The 18,863-nt window shown below is 39.7% G+C and overlaps 1 protein-coding gene and 1 long non-coding RNA gene across 5 annotated transcripts in view; one reads left to right on the top strand and one right to left on the bottom strand.

Moving 5' to 3' along the window:
• Window positions 1-5,996, top strand: part of ABCA1 (ATP binding cassette subfamily A member 1) — a 138,823-nt gene extending 132,827 nt beyond the window's left edge. For all 4 annotated transcript variants that reach the window (XM_059072098.2, XM_059072096.2, XM_067041041.1 and 1 more), the window contains exons 45-50: window positions 118-259; window positions 659-793; window positions 1,808-1,911; window positions 2,523-2,615; window positions 3,274-3,517; window positions 4,150-5,996. In XM_059072098.2, coding sequence (XP_058928081.1) covers window positions 118-259; window positions 659-793; window positions 1,808-1,911; window positions 2,523-2,615; window positions 3,274-3,517; window positions 4,150-4,290 — 859 coding nt within the window. In that variant the 3' untranslated portion in view covers window positions 4,291-5,996. The remainder of the gene's footprint in view (window positions 1-117; window positions 260-658; window positions 794-1,807; window positions 1,912-2,522; window positions 2,616-3,273; window positions 3,518-4,149) is intronic.
• LOC136794736 (uncharacterized) lies at window positions 2,370-15,144 on the bottom strand. The gene is made up of 2 exons (XR_010841898.1): window positions 14,954-15,144; window positions 2,370-2,604 (listed from the first exon to the last, which is right to left on the bottom strand). It is a non-coding gene; the product is annotated as an uncharacterized lncRNA (long non-coding RNA).
• Window positions 15,145-18,863: the final 3,719 nt, after the last annotated feature.

The following is an 18,863-nucleotide window of genomic DNA, read 5'->3' on the forward strand; positions in this document are numbered from 1 at the left end:
TGTGCTCGCTGGTGTGTTGGTCATGCACAAGCGCTCTTTATAGGAATATTAGGCAAGACGGTCTGATCAGAGTATCTAAATGCTTAAAAACCTGACCAGTTTTGTTTTTCTTTGCAGTATCTTATCAAACATCCACGAAGTACATCAGAACATGGGCTACTGCCCTCAGTTCGATGCCATCACAGAGCTGCTGACTGGAAGAGAACACGTGGAGTTCTTTGCGCTCTTGAGAGGCGTCCCGGAGAGAGAAGTCGGCAAGGTACCGTGGGCACCGGAAAGCCAGCCTGTCTCCCTTGGCATCCTAACAGTGTACCTTAAGGCTGTGACCTTCACACATGACCATCGGCTTCAGGCTGTTCTTCCTTGTGGATGCAGCAATATGAAGTGCTGGCTCTTCACGGCTCCTTTCAGGGTGGGAAGCCGTGGCAGCGGTGGGACAGGGATAGGTGAACTGGCTCCCACGGGCGGGCAGAGAGGGAGTGCTGCTCCCACCCACGCAAGTCCCTACCCCCCTGCTGTTGGTTCCTCCACACTTGCCAGGTCGTGATCGTATAGACTCTGTTCCTACTCGGTGAAAGAGTTTTCATCCGCAAGTGTAAGGAAGCATGATAAAATTCCCAAACCCAACAAAGGTCAAGACGCTTTTTATCACCCTTAGGTTGGTGAGTGGGCAATTCGGAAACTGGGCCTCGTGAAGTACGGAGAAAAATATGCTGGGGACTATAGCGGAGGCAACAAGCGCAAGCTCTCGACGGCCATGGCTTTGATTGGCGGGCCTCCCGTGGTGTTTCTGGTGAGTGTGACTGTGAGTGGAAAACTTTGTTCTGGCCGGAATGGAAGGCATCTCTTTGCTAAAGTCCTCGATGTCCAGGCGGTGCACGACTGGCTTGGCAATGGCAAGCCCCCCCTCCCGCAATGAGGAACAGCAGGGCAGCCTCAGAGAACCAGAGGGAAGCTCCCTCGCCCCTCTCCTTGACACACATTGGGGTGGCTCTGACATGCCCTCAGATGCTCCAGAGGAGGAGATACCGCAGGGACCTTGTTTCTCTAGCATGGAGAACCCCAACAGGTGCAGCTGAGGCTGGGTGTGCGATTTGACCTTTCTCTGGACCCTTCTACATGCCATCTATGTGTTCATCCCCTGAAGGCTGAGAGTGTGGATGCAGCTTCAGGATCCCCAAGGTAGCACCTGGGTCATAGTTCCTTACACACAGATAAATGGAAAACAGAAGGTCAGACTGACAGTGGCCCTTGACCCTTTTTCTTCTGTAGAGGAGAAGAGCACTGAAGTTATTACGGGAAGAAGCCTTGGGCTGAGGCTTTAAAGTTATCCAGACTATTTGGATTTGGAATTTGTTTCTCTTAGACTAGCAAGTACAGTATAACAGGCTAAGCCAGAGTGAACTAGAATTTAGAAAAAAGAAAAGAAAAGGAATTTTACCCAAACCTTAAACTGACTTCAGTATCAGACAAAAATAATTTTTAGTATATACTTGTCAGTCATGAAAAGATGGTTGAAACTAAATGACTTTTCCCCTTCCCTTTCTGTTTATTTGGAGAAATTTCATTTCATAAAAAATTAAATTTGAGTTTTCTACTTCAGTGACCCATGTGTAAAAGTGAACTGGTTGCAAACAGTATGAAATAGTCTTGTATGTAAGGTCTGGTTCTTTGCTCCATCAGGAAATAAATAGAATGGTAAGTTAAAACTTAGGCTATTTCAGAGATGCTTCTGAATTTAAAACCAAACCGATCTTGATTTTTTTTTTTCCGGCACATAATAGGGCTTATTTTATTCTAATTACAGGATGAACCGACCACAGGCATGGACCCCAAAGCCCGGCGATTCTTGTGGAATTGTGCCTTAAGTATCATCAAGGAAGGGAGATCAGTAGTGCTTACATCTCATAGGTCTGTAGTGAAGACTTAGCTTGGCTTTTTTGTTGTGTAACTTTTAAGTTTTCCAAGTACTATATATGATCATTGTATAAAAAATAGAAAACACAGAAAGGCAAATAGGAAAAAAAAATTGTGATCACCTGACATTGCATCACTAGGAGACAACTATTACTGTCATCGGGCAATATATCTTTGCAGAGTTTCCCTATGCAAATCTATACACAGCGTATATGTTTTTTACAAACAAAAATGCAAGCTCTAGCATATATACTAAGTTCTTTTTCCCTTAACAATACTGAGAACATTATTCCAAGTCAGTTAATTTAGATGTGTCATCATTTCTTATAGCTATTAGTGAATAGTATTCCATTAGGATATACCCTAATTTATTTAACCATTCCTCTTTTGTGTAGACATTTCTATCATTTCCAACTTTTTTCACGATTATAAACGGCACGGCAGTGAACAGCGTTTTCCCTACATCTTCGTGTATTTGTAACAGGATGCAATTATGCCCTAGGAAGCTGGGGATGTGTTATTTTGAAATGCCAGATGTCATGGTGATGTTCTGATGGTTATAGGAGCATCTCTCTAAAACTAAGCCTCATTCTGTTTTCCCACAGTATGGAAGAATGTGAAGCTCTTTGCACTAGGATGGCAATTATGGTCAATGGACGGTTCAGGTGTCTTGGCAGTGTCCAACATCTGAAAAATAGGTAACAAAAATAGTTCCTTTGGGATCCCACATACTGAGAAATCGTGTATTTATTCTTTTGTGAGTGTATACATGGTGGCTCTAAAATAAAGGGAAATAAACTGAACAAGATGGTAGAGTGGAAAGAATGAGGACTTTGAAGTCAAACAGAGCTGAGTGCAAATTCTGTCTTTACCTTTTATGGGTTGCATGCACTTCGGCAAGTTATTTAACCTCTCCAAGAGGCAGTGTTCTAGGAATGTCTACTTTCTAGCTTTGTTATAGAGATGTAATGGGAAGATTTATATGTGCCAGTAAGGTTAGAGCATAGGCTTCAGAGTCAAGCACGGGTTGGGTCCACACTCTGGCCCTGCCATTTCTGAGCTACGTACCATGAGCAAGTGATTAACACTCTGGGTTTCAGTTTCTCTGTAACATCTGACAGACCTCACAGGTCTAGGTGAGGATTACACGAAGTCATGTCTAAAGCCCTCGGCAAGGCAGCTCTCATAGAATAGGTATACAGTACGTGACCACTGGTTCCTGCTCTCTGAAACTGATTTCTGGGTCTGGCAGGGACCTCTCTCTTTCATGGCCCAAGTGGGGTTCTCAGAGTTAAATATTCTTTTGAGAAGTTTCCCGAGGGTCTTCCATTTGGACTTTCTTTTTCCTGCTTTCAGGTTTGGAGACGGTTATACAATAGTCGTACGAATAGCAGGGTCCAGCCCTGACCTGAAGCCTGTCCAGGAGTTCTTTGAACTGTCCTTCCCAGGAAGCGTGCTGAAGGAGAAGCACCGGAACATGCTGCAGTACCAGCTTCCCTCTTCACTGTCTTCCCTGGCCAGGATTTTCAGCATCCTTTCCCAGAGCAAAAAGCGACTCCGCATAGAAGACTACTCTGTCTCTCAGACAACACTTGACCAAGTAAGCTTAGAGTGTCAAAAACAGATTTGCTTTTCAGGGTGAGGCCTCCTGCCGCTTCTCCACTCCCTGCCCATTATGGGCCCTAGCACAGTATAGATGAGCTGAGCATGAACTCCTGATCTTCTACTACTACTTATGCTTTTTACCTAACCTCCCTGAATCTGAAAAGGGAGATGATACTACCAACTTCATACGGTTAATGTAAGAATAAATTGTCATAATAATCATAAAAACTGCAGTTTTTTATTGAGTATCTGCCACGGGCAGGTATTATGCCAGGTGCCTTATCCCATTTAAATTAGACAACATCAGGTACCAAATAGATCCTGGCACTTGGTAGGTGTTCAGTAAATGTTAGTTTTCAACCCTCTTCCCGTTAATCAGGTCTGTATGAGTCAAAGTAAATAGATGATTGAGCAGTTGGTGATCTGGGGGCAATAATAGAAGGTCAGTTTTTTAGGTTAATGCTTTGTCAAGTATTTCCCTCTCCCTCCCACACAAAAGTTTCTAGTTAATCTATTTATTCTGTTTATTCAATCTCGTATTCTCTAATTTTCACGTGGGGAAAAATGCAACTAGAATTAAGAGAGCAAGTTAGAGTTATTTATAAAGGTCCACCTTTATTTTGACAGGTATTTGTAAACTTTGCCAAGGACCAAAGTGATGATGACCACTTAAAGGACCTGTCATTACACAAAAACCAGACAGTAGTGGATGTTGCAGTCCTCACATCTTTTCTGCAGGATGAGAAAGTGAAAGAAAGTTATGTATGAAGAATCCTGTTCATACAGGGTGGCTAGAAGAAAGGAGGAACTAGACCTTCCTTTGCACTATGTGATGTGTTCCAGAGGAAAGAGCTGGAAGATTTTGTGGGAAGAGGTAAACTGGATACTGTACTGATACTATTCAATGCAATGCAGTTCAATGCAATGAAAACAAAATTCCATTACAAGGGCAGTGCCTTTGTAGCCTATGTCTTGTATGGCTCTCGAGTGAGAAAGACTTGAATTTAGTTTATTACCTTATACTTATGTGAAACTCTAGTATGGAACCCAGTGGACATATGGGTTTGACATACTTTTTTGTTCCTTTGTATTCTAACTGGGGTTGCAACAATAATTCATCAAGTAATCATGGCCAGTGATTGTTTATCCAAATCAAAAGGCATCCTCATTCATTAAGCCGTGCCAAGCCAGGAGACCGGTTTCCCGGTGACACAGCCAGTGCCAGCAACGAGTGCGCCGGAATTACTAATGCCAAGTTGCTCAGAAAGCCTGAAGCACCATGGTGTGTCATGCACACTTTTGTGAAAGCTGCTCTACTCAAGAGTCTGTTGACATCATCAAATATCAGGTGACAAAATGGTTCCATGTGTGGGGAAAGTCCTGCTTTGATTCCCTCTTTGATGAGCTGCTCTGATGGTGGTGACATGCAAATTGCAACATGCAAATTCCATGGTAACATGCAAGAGTGAGACTTGGTTTCGTTGTTGTCCTTGCTTGGAACCATGAATCTCCAAGGTTATCTTTCTGGGACTCTTTAAGTATACTTGGATCCTGGTTAAGAAGCAAAGAATCAGCAAGTGCATTGTTGGGGCCGCAGGCTGCGGAAGCCAGGGCATGGGATGAAGGAGATGATGCGTTCAAACCAAGGGAGGTCTGTGTCCATTTGTCCTGATTGTCTGCTAACACGGTACCGTACATCTCAAGATCTTGTTGTTTGATACAAGCATAGTATTATTTCTGGCTTTTTGGATTAATCTAGAATATGAAAAGATGGAGTTGTATTTTGAGAAAAATCTTTGTACTTTTAATGTTATTTGGAATTGTAAGTTCTGTCAGTGACTTCTGAAACCTTAGAATGGCCTCTTTGTAGAACCCTGTGGCACAGAGGAGTATAGCCACTCTGCCGTGCTAGCTTTATTTTTTCATGTAAGTTTGTGAATGGATCATCTAATGCCTAGTGACTAGAAAACAGTGTGATGGCCAAGATCTCATGACAACATTGTATTTAAGTTTCTTTAAGATCGTTTAGAATACTTTTAGTATCAGTGCATTAATCAAGTATTTTTTGAGTGTATGTTATAACTGAGTATGGATGGATGCGGTGAGGAGATATTAAGTCTCAGTAGATTTCCTGTGCCATGTTTGTCAGCTAACTGGTTTACAAATCCAGGTTTTGTTGTGGTTGTGGGAACCCACTGAAAGAATATTGGGCAGCCCACTTTTTGAAAATAGAAACAATTGCAAAAGCCAAGAAAGTTTAAATGTCATAAGGATCACAAGACTATATAATGAATACTTTCACAGAGAAGACAGCTGGCTTCAAAGCTTGTTGAATAACATAAAACTGTGCTTATGGCATTTAGTACCTTCGAATAATTGACTTTGAAAATCTCAGATACCCCATTCTGACAATCTCAAATTTTTCATCTCTTCAATCACTAACCTATCATGAAAAAAAAAAACAAAACGAAAAACAGCAAATGCCCTCCCCACCACGTGAAGATTATCTCAGACTTTTCTAACCCAGTTTAATTTTTTTAGTCAGTAAATACTTGTTATAAATAATATTGCACTAATGCTTAATGTCATCTGTCTTGAGGAAACAAAATTATGAGAGAAATACTGTTTGGTAAAGTCATCTTTCAATATCATTACTAATGTCTTCTCCTTTTAAAAAAATTTAGATATTAACTCTAAAGGTGCAAGATTTCAGATCTATCCAAATCTGTATTTTTTCTTTTAAAATTTACTGTATGTTATCATGCAACTTGTTGCTTGGAAAAAGAAAATGACCTTTAGGGGACTTCCCTGGTGGTCCAGTGGTTAAGACTTCACCTTCCAATTCAGGGGGTGCAGGTTCGATCCCTGGTTGGGGAGCCAAGATCCCACATGCCTCACGGCCAAAAAACCAAAACATAAAACAGAAGCAGTATTGTAACAAATTCAATAAAGACTTTTAAAATGGCCCACATCAAAAAATCTTTAAAAAAAAAAAAAAAAAGAAATGAATGCCGATATTTTCTAAAATGATAAACAAGTAATGAAGGCATTTTTCCAATAACTATTGGCATGAGCTCATATTTTATACTACCTTTAATGATACGAAATTCATAGAATAATTGTTTCTCCTTGTTCAATATTTTTCAAACTCAAGCTTCTGTTTTCCCATTTCACTAGAATCATGTTCAAATTCTGTATTATATTAAAACCATGAGTAGCTCCTTTTTTTGAGTACTTCAAGGCCATATTTTAAAAAATCAAAAGACACTGTGAACTACTTTGAAAAAAAATGCAACATTTCATTATAGATTTAAAGGTTCTCTTAAGTTAGAAAAAGTCTACAGCTACCCAGCTACTTCATTAATATTGTTACCTTTTAGACTATCCAAACAGCAGTCTTTTAAATTTTTCTGTGTAAGCCTAATTATAGTAGAAATTTTTACAACTGTCTGCTCAGTCAGGTAAAATTTCTATATAATCCCTGTGGAAATGTAACCGCTTGAGTTTCAGAAATTTTCAGAAGTGTTTAAAGATTTCGGCTTTTGCTTCTTTTGGACACCTTAAACCTTATTAACTGTGAATATGAAAAATACAAAAGAAAACAATAACCAAGCCCTCTATATGTAAATGCTCAGCATAGGTCTTTGTTTAAAAAACAAATAACCAAACCTCAAACTACTGTATTTCAATATCTGTACTGAAGGCATATGCATTGTGACTATTAAATGTTGCACAGCATTCACTGTATACTAATCATTGACTAAAGGGATGTGTCTGTTTTCTTCTCGTGGTTGTATGTATCAGGTAAAACTTTTTTCCAAAGAGCCATGTGTCATATTATATTAAACCACTTTGACTCTGAGATATTAATTTCTACCCTTGTTGCTATTTACTAGTAATAATATAGTGCTATAGTCATATTGTTCTAATTCTCTTCAGAATTGTTGCATCCCTTTTTATAGAATGTTTAACCTTCCATAAGGTTTAAGTATTCTGTTCTCCCGTCTTATACCCTACGATGAAGCTATGTTTTTGTGCTTTTTCTTTATCATCGACCCTTCATTCCAAGCACTTTATGCTGTCTGTAATGGGATCTATTTTTGCACTGGAATATCTGAGAATTGCAAAACTAGACAAAAGTTTCACAATAGATTTCTAAGTTAAATCATTTTCATTAAAAGAAAAAAAAAGAAAAAAATTTGTATTGTCAATAACTTTATATGAAATATTAAAAAGGCATATTTCTATGTTGTAATAAGTCACGAAATAAACCTGTGACAGTTCTGTTGTGGTCTGTACTAATTTATTTTCGTGCATTCATAGCACCACCTACTGTTGGAGCTTATAAAGTCATTACAGAAGTAAGCAATGTCTGCTTATAGAAGGGAAGACGCTTGGACCAAAAGTAGAAATTTAGAAAAAACTAAACGTCCTGTTACTCACAAAAGAAAATCGAGGGGACGACTTGAAAATAAAGGGTGTTTCGCACTTTCATGGTTCAGTTTTGGTAGTAACTGATACTAAGTTTAAGAGGTTTTAGATAAACTTATTTTGCTTAATGATTATGAAGCTGTAGAGATCTCTGCAAAGACTCTGTAGCTAAGCCATTTAATAAAAACCTCATTACTTCATTTGGCACTGAGGAAGCTCAAAGGCAGCCTTCGGTGCTCTTTTGTTTATTCGACCAAAATACAAGGATACAGTGTGGCAGGTGTACCCGCAAGGTGCCGGCAAGAGGGAGCATGCAGGAAAAACAGGCAAATGTGGGAGGAGAAACGATACTAATGTCGGAGGGGCCTTCCCTTTCTTCTGTAAAAAGTGCTGTGCAGTCTGCGCCCAAGATTATGTATGATGCTATGATATGTGGGTGCATTTGTCACAGCTCATAAGCATTGTTTCTGAGACTGACTGCTAATCTCGGTCCTTGAAGAACCCCTGTCAGACAGGCCCTCTTAGGCAGCACAGTGGAGTCGTGGCTCTACTTGTGACCTCTTGACCTCCACGGCTCTACTTGTGGCCGTGACGTGTAGAGAGCAGTCCTCTGCTAAGGTGTGGAAGGATTGTGGCTTTGCGACTAAGCCTGGTTGACTGCCCAGCATCAGCATCACAATTATGTCTCTCCCCCTTGAAGTTCACATTATAGCCACTTCAAGGAAATGGCAGAAAATTGTGTTTGTGAAAAATGACAATTGAGGGAGAGAAGAAAATACTGAAAAATAAAAGGCAGTTAGTTAAGATAATATGTTACTCGTGAGTCTTGACCAAAACATTCTTCTATCTAGGAAAAAAGCCTCTATAAACATTTACAGGTTCAAACACACTCTGGAAACTTTGGAATGCTAATGCATACATTGAATAAGAAAAAGCTTGAGAAGGTTAGCTTACCTTTTTCAAGGGTTTAACTCTGTTGTCAGGTATTTCATTTAATCCTCAGAACCTGCCGTATGAGGTAAGTGGTACCATTTGACATATGAGTAAACTGACTCAGAGAATAAGGAACTTGTTCAAAGTGACAAAGCTAGTAACTGGCAGAGGGTTCTTTTGGTGAAGTTGGGTATCAGTTAAAATTGTCCTTATAAAATCAGTTTGGCATCATTATGCAATAATGTAACAAATACTTCTTGAACTCTCTCATGCACCAGATACTCTTCTAGGTTCTGGGGATACAGTGTCGAATTCCTGCTCTAATGAACTTGAATTTCAATGGGGAAGTTATATTCATATTCACAACAGATGTGTGGGTAAAGAAATATAATAAATTCAGACAGCACTAAGTGCTAAGAAGAAAATACAACACAGTAACAATAACCACGGAGAGGCGTCAAGGCCTCTGCGGAGTGACGTATGAGCTCAGATGTGAATAAAATGAACAGGAGCCAACATTTGAAGGTGGGTAGGAAGAATGTTCCTGGAAGAAAGAACACTCGGTGCAAAGCCTCAAGTGGGAAAAATCTTGGCAAGTTGGGGAGCAAGGACAGAATTCCAGTGTCTCTGGAGTCGTAGGGAATGGAATCGGAGATGGCAGGAACCAGAACTTGCGGAGCCTTGCAGTCCAGTGTAAGGTACCTGGATTTTCTTGTTCGTGCAATGAGGAGCTGCTGGAGAGTTTTAAACAAGGAAGTGGCTTGATCTTTGTTTCAGAAAGAACTTTGCTGGTTATATGGGGAGAAAGGACAGTAGGGGGGCTAAGTAGGAGAGGATGGTAGCAACAGACGTAGGAAGGAATTGTAACGCTGAGGGTCTATTTTAGAGATACGGCCAACAGGACCTGCTGATGGGCTGCAAAGGGGATGAGGGAAAGAGAGATATCAAGGTGACTTCTAATTTGTGACCCAAACTAGGTAGATGGTTGTGTTCAAAAGGCAGTTAGTATTTCAGTCTGCAGCTCAGAGGCAAGGCTGGGAAAAAAAGATAAAAATGCGTGAATCATCGGCACATATATGGTACTTAAGCCTTTGGACTGAATGAGCTTACCTAGAGAGAGCTAAGAGAGAGAATATTCTTGAGGCCTGAGACGCTACCCACATTTAGAAGACACACCAGCGAAGAAAAAAAGGACTGGCCGGTGGGGAGGAGGGAAATCTAAGAGTAAGATGCCATGTATTAAAGCTCAGAATCAAGTACATTTGGGAAGGTAAGAAGTGGTCAATTGTGTCCGACATGGCTGAAAAGATGAGCAAGGTAAAGGCAGCGAAAGACCATTGATTTTGGTAACAAAGAGATCCTTGGTGACCTTCAGAAGAATCAGCAGACTGACAAAGCGGCAGGCCTATCTGGATTGGTTTCAGGGAAGAATAAGAGGTAAGGAAGGGAAGATGGTGAGTATACACAACTCTACAGAGAGTTTTGCTTTGAAGGGAAACAGAAAACAATAGTTGGATCACAAAACTTCTATTTGGATTCTTTTCTTGCCTGTTAATAGTATAGGCTGCACCTGAGCACCATCTCACCTTTCCCTTCTGACTTTTTGTTTGTTTTTTAATCCTTTAGACATTTCTTCTATCAGGAGCCTAACACACTGTACCTTGTTTTCCGAATTCCCTTTGGACAACTAATTCATAATTTACTATATGTTTTAGAAATGTAAAATAATATAACTATAAATATAGACTACAGTATGTTTTAGAAACGTAAAATAATACAGCTATAAATTTACAATATGTCTTAGAAATGTAAAATATAGACTATCAAAAGAGCTTGGAAATACCAAACCTAGTTTTAGAAAGCAGAGGTATACAACTAAAATGGAAATTAAAGGTGTTTCCAGGAAAACCCTAGCATATCTGTGGTGGTACTGAAGAAACCTTCCTTCTGGGATTGCTATCATGCTATTTTCTTTCTTTTTTTTTTTTTTTTTCCGGTACGTGGTCCTCTCACTGCTGTGGCCTCTCCCGTTGCGGAGCACAGGCTCCGGACGCGCGCAGGCCCAGCGGCCACGGCCCACGGGCCCAGCCGCTCCGCAGCATGTAGGATCCTCCCGGACCGGGGCACGAACCCACGTCCCCTGCATCGGCAGACGGACTCTCAACCACTGCGCCACCAGGGAAGCCCCGAAAACCTCTTTTAATATTAATATTTAGTCTATTTCCTTCAAAAAATATGAGTAAAATAAAATTAGGGTCTTACTGTATATTATGCTTAGAAATAGATTTTAAAAAGCAACAATGAGTATTTTCTTTGGCAGTGATATTTTTAATGGCTCTGTGAATTCCTCCTTATAGATATAGCAACTTTTTATCCCAACACCTTATTGTCGTTATATGCAAAATATATATATTGTTATATTCAAAATAGTGTGGTATTCTACAAATTACTGAAATAAGTGTTCTTGTACTTATTTACATTTAAAAAAATAATTATAAGTAATATGTGTTAGCTGTATAGATTTTGGAAAATGCAGATAAACAAAAAGAGAAAACAATAATCATTTCTAATCCTACCAACCTGAAATAACCACTTTTCAATTTTGGTATATCTTTTCCATATTTATGTATATATGTATTTTTATATGTTTAAATATTTATATACACCCAGAATATATGTTTATGCTTATATGAGATGCATGATATATATGATGTATATGTGTGTCTGTGTATTACAAGTATATTATATACATAGGGTCATACTACATTGTTTCTAAAGTTTCCTTATTGTAAAGAATGCTGACAAAAACTTCCTTAGAGCAGCACCTATCATGTATATTTATAAAAATAACAATGTCAAAGACAAATGACTACTTACATGTATTGGGTGCTTCCTATGTGCTAGGCCTGGCTCTAAGCGTTTTGCATGTGTTAACTCATTGAGTCTTCACAAGAATCCTAGGTGGTGGGTTATGATTATCATTATTTTATCAGTGAGCAATGTAAGGCACAGAAAGGTTAGGTAACTCACTCCAAGTCACAAAGTTAGTAAGCGGTGGAGCTGGGATTCAAACCCAGGCAGTCTGGATCTCATTATTTCCTCAGTGTAAACTCCTAAAATTTAAATTGAGAGAACCAAAGGGAATATCTTATATATACTTATTTACATATGTACAGTGTACATATTATAAATTGTCATCCAGAAATGATGCACTGATTTATACTTCACATATTACTCTTCCCTTTTCTCCACTGACAGTGAATTTAAGATTAAAAAATGTGCCTACTTATTTTCAGTTTTTTCTTATTAAAGTTATATGTCAATTATAAAAATACTACTTAATAAATATTAATTTCATCATTCAAATGACCACTATATGTTTTACATCCTTTCAAATTTCCTTTCTGTGTAACTGAACACATCTATACAACTATGCATATTTCCTAGAATATTAGGAAAAATAATTTAAAAATTAAGGCTTTTAATTTATATTGCCAAATTTTGTGGAAGGGAAAGGTTAAGCCAGTGTACCCTACACAGTAGGGGTACTATTTTTTCCCCAGCCTATTTAGTACTATATTTATAAAAGTATGTCTTTATTAGGTGAAAATGGCTCATTATTGTCTTAATCTGCATCTTCTTTAATATATATTCAGTAGTCATCTGTACAACTACCTTTGCATAAGTTTTTTTTTTTTTTCGGTACGCGGGCCTCTCACTGGTGTGGCCTCTCCCATTGTGGAGCACAGGCTCCGGATGCACAGGCTCAGCAGCCATAGCACATGGGCCCAGCCGCTCCGCGGCACGAACCCGTGTCCCCTGCATCGGCAGGCGGACTCTCAACCGCTGCGCCACCAGGAGAGCCCTGCATAAGTTTTTATGTTTCTCTTTGCTTTTGAATTTCATTTACAGTGTTTTGGGGCATGCAGAAAGATTGAGCTTTTTTATAATAAAATCATCAATTCATTGTGTTTCCTTCATTGTTTCTTCATTTGTTATTTTGGCTTGACACATATAGTTGTCATTCATATTATTAAATAAATTCATCTATATTTTATTTTAGTAATTCTATAACTTTTTTCTACACTGAAATCTATAACCCATTTGAATATTATTTTTTAGCATAAGGTAAGAGATGGACATCTAATAATTTTCATAATTTTTCTCCTCTTTATGTATTTTCCAATTTGGAAATAAATTTTTCTGTATATTCTGATAATTTTCTTAGGATGTATTATTAGAAGTTAAATTTCTTGGTACAGATCAGAAGCTCAGCTTTGAATATGTTAGGTGTGAGATGTCCACTGTATATTCAACTAAGGAAGTTGAGGAGGCAGATGGATATAATGTGTCTTTCAACTATTTTATTAGCTATTCTTAGTCATTTATCCTTCAAGGTAAACTTTACATACATATTTTTAGTTTGCCACAAAAAATGCTCTGAAATTCTGACTGCAATAACTTTCAACTTTAAAAGTTAAATGCCCCAAATAAGTGTTTATTAAATAAGTTAAGGTATGTATAATTATCTGTCTGCTGTGTATACTTGACTAGAGTGTTAGGAAGTAATTGTTAATCATGCACATGCATTATTTCTAATATACATATACACACATATGTACATATACATACATATACATAAATATATGACATTTTGGTCTTCTATTTCTCATGTCATTCATACACACACACACACACACACACACATAAAGGAAAGGTTGATGGAAATATCCCTTAAGAACCATTAGGTCTTTTTGTATTAGAGGTATGGTCACTATATAAACTTTTGCTGTGTTTAATCTTCTGAGTCTTAGTGAACTTAACATTAGGTAGGAAATTACCTGCCAGAAATTATCCCCTGTGAATGCAAATGTGTGTATGTAAATACATATACGCACACGTGTATACACACACACTCATATGGCATTTGTGTTTACAATTTCATGTTATTGTAGTTTTGGATATCGTGTGCCAATTCCTGAAGCTGATTAATCAGAATTATCTAATACAAATGTTGGTACAAGCAAAGCTATGGACAAATTTGGGGCTTATGTTGACCAGCTGGTATGTCAAATGAAACCAGTAGGCTCCTTTCTCTGACATATTTTTGGTTATAACACACGATTGCCTATGTATGTGATTTAATCGTGCATAATGTCATATTTATAATTATCTACTTGAGTTCATTCCACTCATGTCCCCTATGAGTTATATTTCTATTGCCCAAGTGTCTAAGCTTACAATGAAAGCAGGTATTCCCACCAAAAACAACTGCAGCTACTCCTACTTTTGGTGGACATGTTTTTTTGTGTCATTTTAACCAAATTCTCATAAGACAATATTACACAAACAACTGCCTGGTATAATAGTTTGATAAGTATTCTAAATAATATATATCAGAAAATGAGCCAGTGGGGTATTTGTAACAGTTGCTTTTTTAGTTGATCTTTTAGGAATTTGTATTGATACTTGGAAACAAGTGTGTGGTCAAGGCACATAATTTTGTTATCTTTCACCAGAGAAAGAAACAAGTAACAAAGGAAGCCCAGGGAAAGGTTAAACAGCAGTTGAGATCAGTATGTGTGTGCTGGGGGGAGGTGATTTTTGTTGCAGGGCAGAAACTAGAACTGTGCTGGGAGAAGAATCATGAGTACTTCAAGCTCCCTTATATTCATGTCAGGGCACATTTTCAGCAAAAATAACTTCCCAGTCACCTATAAGAGAGCATTTGATCGACATTTAGTAAAGTCACAGTTCAGAATAAACTTGTAAGGAATAATTTTGGCCCTGCACCGCTAGAGAGACTCAGGATAAAGACTGTATTGCTAATCTTGAGTGGTGGGGCCATTATGGCTCCTCCTTAGTCTTTACAGAAAGTCAGTCTCTATGTAAATCCCCTTCCTGTCCTATCCTTTGAGAAAGAAGTACAAACCTAAACAACAAAAGGAAGAAAATCTTTGGTTAGATTCGCGTATTAGACCAATTCCCGTCAGTTAAAGCTATTTTGTACATTAATCTCATTAAGTTTAAATGAGGTGGTCATCCTAGGTACTAGGAGGTTTCTTACCCTGCCTGCCTGACTTGGGCACTGATCTCAGGAGGCAGTAGCAGCTGGGAGGATGCTTCACCAGCGGCACCCTGGGCCCCTCTTGAAGGTTCTGTCTTTAAAATGCTGGGAGGTTGCGTATTTCGTTAAAAAGGGGGAGGCCAGTTCTGTTGCTAGCTGCTGGTTGACCTTTTTCTCCTTCCCCCTTCAGCCTGGAGGGGTTTGTCGAAGGACAAATCAAAGAGAGGCTGGACCACCGCCTGGCATAGGCCCCAATGCTGCGACAGCAATCGCGTGGGGGGCGGCAAGAACGCAGCAGCTGGCGCTTCAGGGGTGTCCTCACGGCTGCCTGGCACCTAAGCTGCAAAAGCCCCCCGCCCATGGCTGTTCGCGAGCCGGCTGGAGGCAACCCTGGCAGTGGGTCTTCCCCTAACAGCACCCTTCCCCCCCCTCCAGCGTGTCCCGGGGTCCTCGCCCTGCGGGTTCTGGGACTTGCACTAGAACTTAGGCGACAGCACCGACCTCGCAGACCTGGGCTCTTCGGCCTGTAGGCGCATGCGCGGCCAGCGCGCTCCCAGCAGTCCCCTCCCCTCCCCTCCCCCAGGAGACATTTTGGGCACGTCCCAGCAGCACGTACCCGGAGAGCCAGTGTACGAGCGGCCAGAGCGCTAGTCAGGCTCCTTCGGAGGGCAAGCATGGCGCGACTTCGAGCGCTGCGAAGGGCAGCGGCCGGTATTCTTCCTTAAACTCCTTCTCCTGTGGCTTCTCTACTGGTAGGGAGCAGCTCCTGCGCAAGGGTGGATGGAGGCTCGGGGCGGCTCAACTCCTCCTACTGCGGCGGGTTGGGGGGAGGAGGGAGAGGGGGCGGACAGCCCAGTCAGTGAGGAGTCCACCACCTGCCCATGCCAGGCGCGTTAGGTGTCAGTCCTGACCTTTCGGTGCACTTTTGTTCCCTCAAGAGATCTTACCCCCAGTGTCAGCTGTGACATTAGTTAATTTCACCTCATTTCCATGCACACCTGCATACACTTCGTAAAAGTTCGTGTGTAGAATGCGAGTTTGTGTGACCATTGGGAAGGCAGTATGGATGCGTGCCTGTCATGCTTTGCATTTAACTCGTGGACGTGTTTGCCGGGGTTAATTTTTACTCGGCTGATTTCCATGTAGCTAAAGACCAGTGAGCCTTCACATTTCTTTACTAAGTGCATTCTCTCTCCCTGTCGCCACCTCCAGCATGGCCTTGTTAGAGAGAGTATTTCTTAGTTGCTCAGAGGAATGGGGGCACTGCACTAGATAATGGAAATTCAAATTTAAACAAACAAATCAGCAGACTTCTGATCTTGTCTTCTTATTCTTGATATTGGTCCCAGAGTAACCACTTTCAACATTTTCAGCTGTTTCTTCTAATGCTTGTTTCCCCTTTTTCTGAATTATATACACTTTCTGGTGCTTCTTGATATTTTCAGTTACAGATAGTACCTGTTGCTTGGAAATTGAGGATAGAGGTCTGTTAACATACCATTCACCCAAAGTACACTTCCTTTCCCTCATCTGATAAATCACATTAAAATAGTTAAAATTTACACTATATTGATGTTTATGCCTTTATCACTAATTACATTACCTTCTTACACACATAACTACACACACAACACATAACTAAACCCAATTACACAATAATTACATTCATGCACACACTGAAGTGATATTGCTTATACTGTTAAGGCTAGGGAATTATCAGGGGGCTCTCATCTGTGGCTGTATTGGTTGTGACTTTGCAAAGACTTCTGAATCATCTGTTGAGAGAAAGGGAGGCTTTGTAAAGTTAGTAATTCCAGAGGTAGTGAGTCAGTTTTTCAAGTTGATGGGCCGCGTCCATATCTAACCAAGCAAGACAAAAAAACATCTGTGCCTGGACTGGATCTTTAAGTTTATTTTCTTAGACTTTTTCTCCTTAGAATTCATAATTCATACCCTCATTCAACCCGTATTAATTAAACTCCTTTATGCTTCAGGCACTTTTACAAAAACTTGGGTGCAGAGGTGAACAAAAGACAAAGTTTGTGTCCTCTTGGAACTTCCACGTTAGGGGAAACAGGTAAACAAATGAAGGAAAAATATGTTAGGGATTAATAAATACAATGAGGAAAACCAAGTAGGATATGGAGAATAGAAAGCGCTGGAGCAAGGTAGCAGAGACTGCTAGCTATTTCCCAATAGCCATTCTTCTCCCACCCCACCTTTTTTGAAAATTAGCAATAGAACCCTTGCGGCTTGGTGCAGCCATGTGACTAAGTCCTGGCCGGTGGGATGTGTTAACGCATTTATGACCTACTCGAAGTGGTCTTAAAGCAGTTTAGGTTGTTGCCCTCTTTCTTTGTTATTTCTGCCTGCTGGAATGTGGATGTAATGGCTTGAGTTCTTGGACTATGAGGTAGAAACCACATGCTGGGGATGGCAGAACAAGAGAGAAGCAGCCTAGGTTCTGACACCATGGAACACCATACTAGGAGCCCTGTATGAACTCCTTTTTTACCTTGAGAAATCATTGTCTAGTGGCTTAAACCTATTATCTTAATCAAAAGGAGAGTAACTATTTTCTTTCTCGTTTTCATTTGTTTCTATTATTTTCATTATACCTATCACTTATTAATCACCAAATTCTTTGCCAAAAGAATAAATTTCCTCTCAGTATGATTAAACCCACTAATCAGCTTGTCAGTTTCATTCTGGCATTGTCTTTTGGGTGCCTTTTGTTTTCTTGCTCCCCTGGGGACTAATTGTTCTCTAAGATAGCATGGTAGTCATTCTGGGATCTCCTCTCACTGATATCCTGGGGGTCTCATTTGCCTTGTGTTGGACCTCCTGTTGCCAGGATTTTATAGCTTTTTGGTTTTTTGGGGTTTTTTTTACTCCTACATTTTGGAGAGGGTGCGTGGGAGTTAAACTTTGGAGACTTGCATCTCTCAAAGTGTTTTGTTCTGTCAACCCTCTTGATTCATATGTTGGTTGGGTATATAACCCACATTCTACATTGGAAATAATTTTTCCCCATATTTTCAAAGGCAATTCTCCAGTGTATTATAGCTGCTAGTAAGAAATTCATAGCGTTCTGATTCCTAATTCTTTGTATGTGACTTGTTGTTCTTTCTCTTTTTGGAATCTTTTATGTTCCTTTCATTTTCCCTGGGGTTCTGAAATTTCACAATTACATGCTTTGGAGTAGGCATTGTTTCCATCCATTGTTCCTCACTCAGTGTCCCCTCTTAATCTGGGCACTCTTCAATCCTGAAAAATGTTTGTGTTTCTTGGCGTTTTTTCCTTCTCTTGTCAATCTCTGGAACTTCTGTTTTTCAAACATTCTGCCTCCACTTGATCTTCTCACTTTCTTTTTCTACTATTTTACATCTCTACTTTTTGGACGTAGGTTTTTTTGGGGTTAAGTACCACAATTTTATCTTCTAACTTATCTACTGAATTTTAAACTCCTACTTTCACAGTATTTATTTACAAGAGCTCTTTTTTTTATCCCTTCCCCAGAATATTTTTAGTTTTATTTTTAAAAATAACATTCTCTTTTTTTTTCATGGGTTAAATATTTCTATACCTGTGGACATTAATTACAGGTATTTATTTTAGTCATTGCTTTAGGTCTTTTTCCTGCGTTATTTCTTTTTCTTTCAAGTTTTATTATATTTTCTCTCATTAGATTCCTTTTCTCCCTTGTTACTGGGGTTTTTCCTATAATATTTTTTATGTTTGTGATCCTTGATTATCAGTTCATATTTTGGAGAGAGACAAAAAAAAAAAAATTGAGAGCTCTTTGAGTACCTAAAGGGGTGGCTGTCAAACAGTGGGCTTCACTGTAGGGTTTTCTGGCTGGGCTGTTTCATCACTGGGGAAATTGCCCCGTTTGCTACCACGTATAAGT

This window comes from Kogia breviceps, chromosome 8 (assembly GCF_026419965.1).
Source record: "Kogia breviceps isolate mKogBre1 chromosome 8, mKogBre1 haplotype 1, whole genome shotgun sequence".
Classification (NCBI taxonomy): Eukaryota; Metazoa; Chordata; class Mammalia; order Artiodactyla; family Physeteridae; genus Kogia; species Kogia breviceps.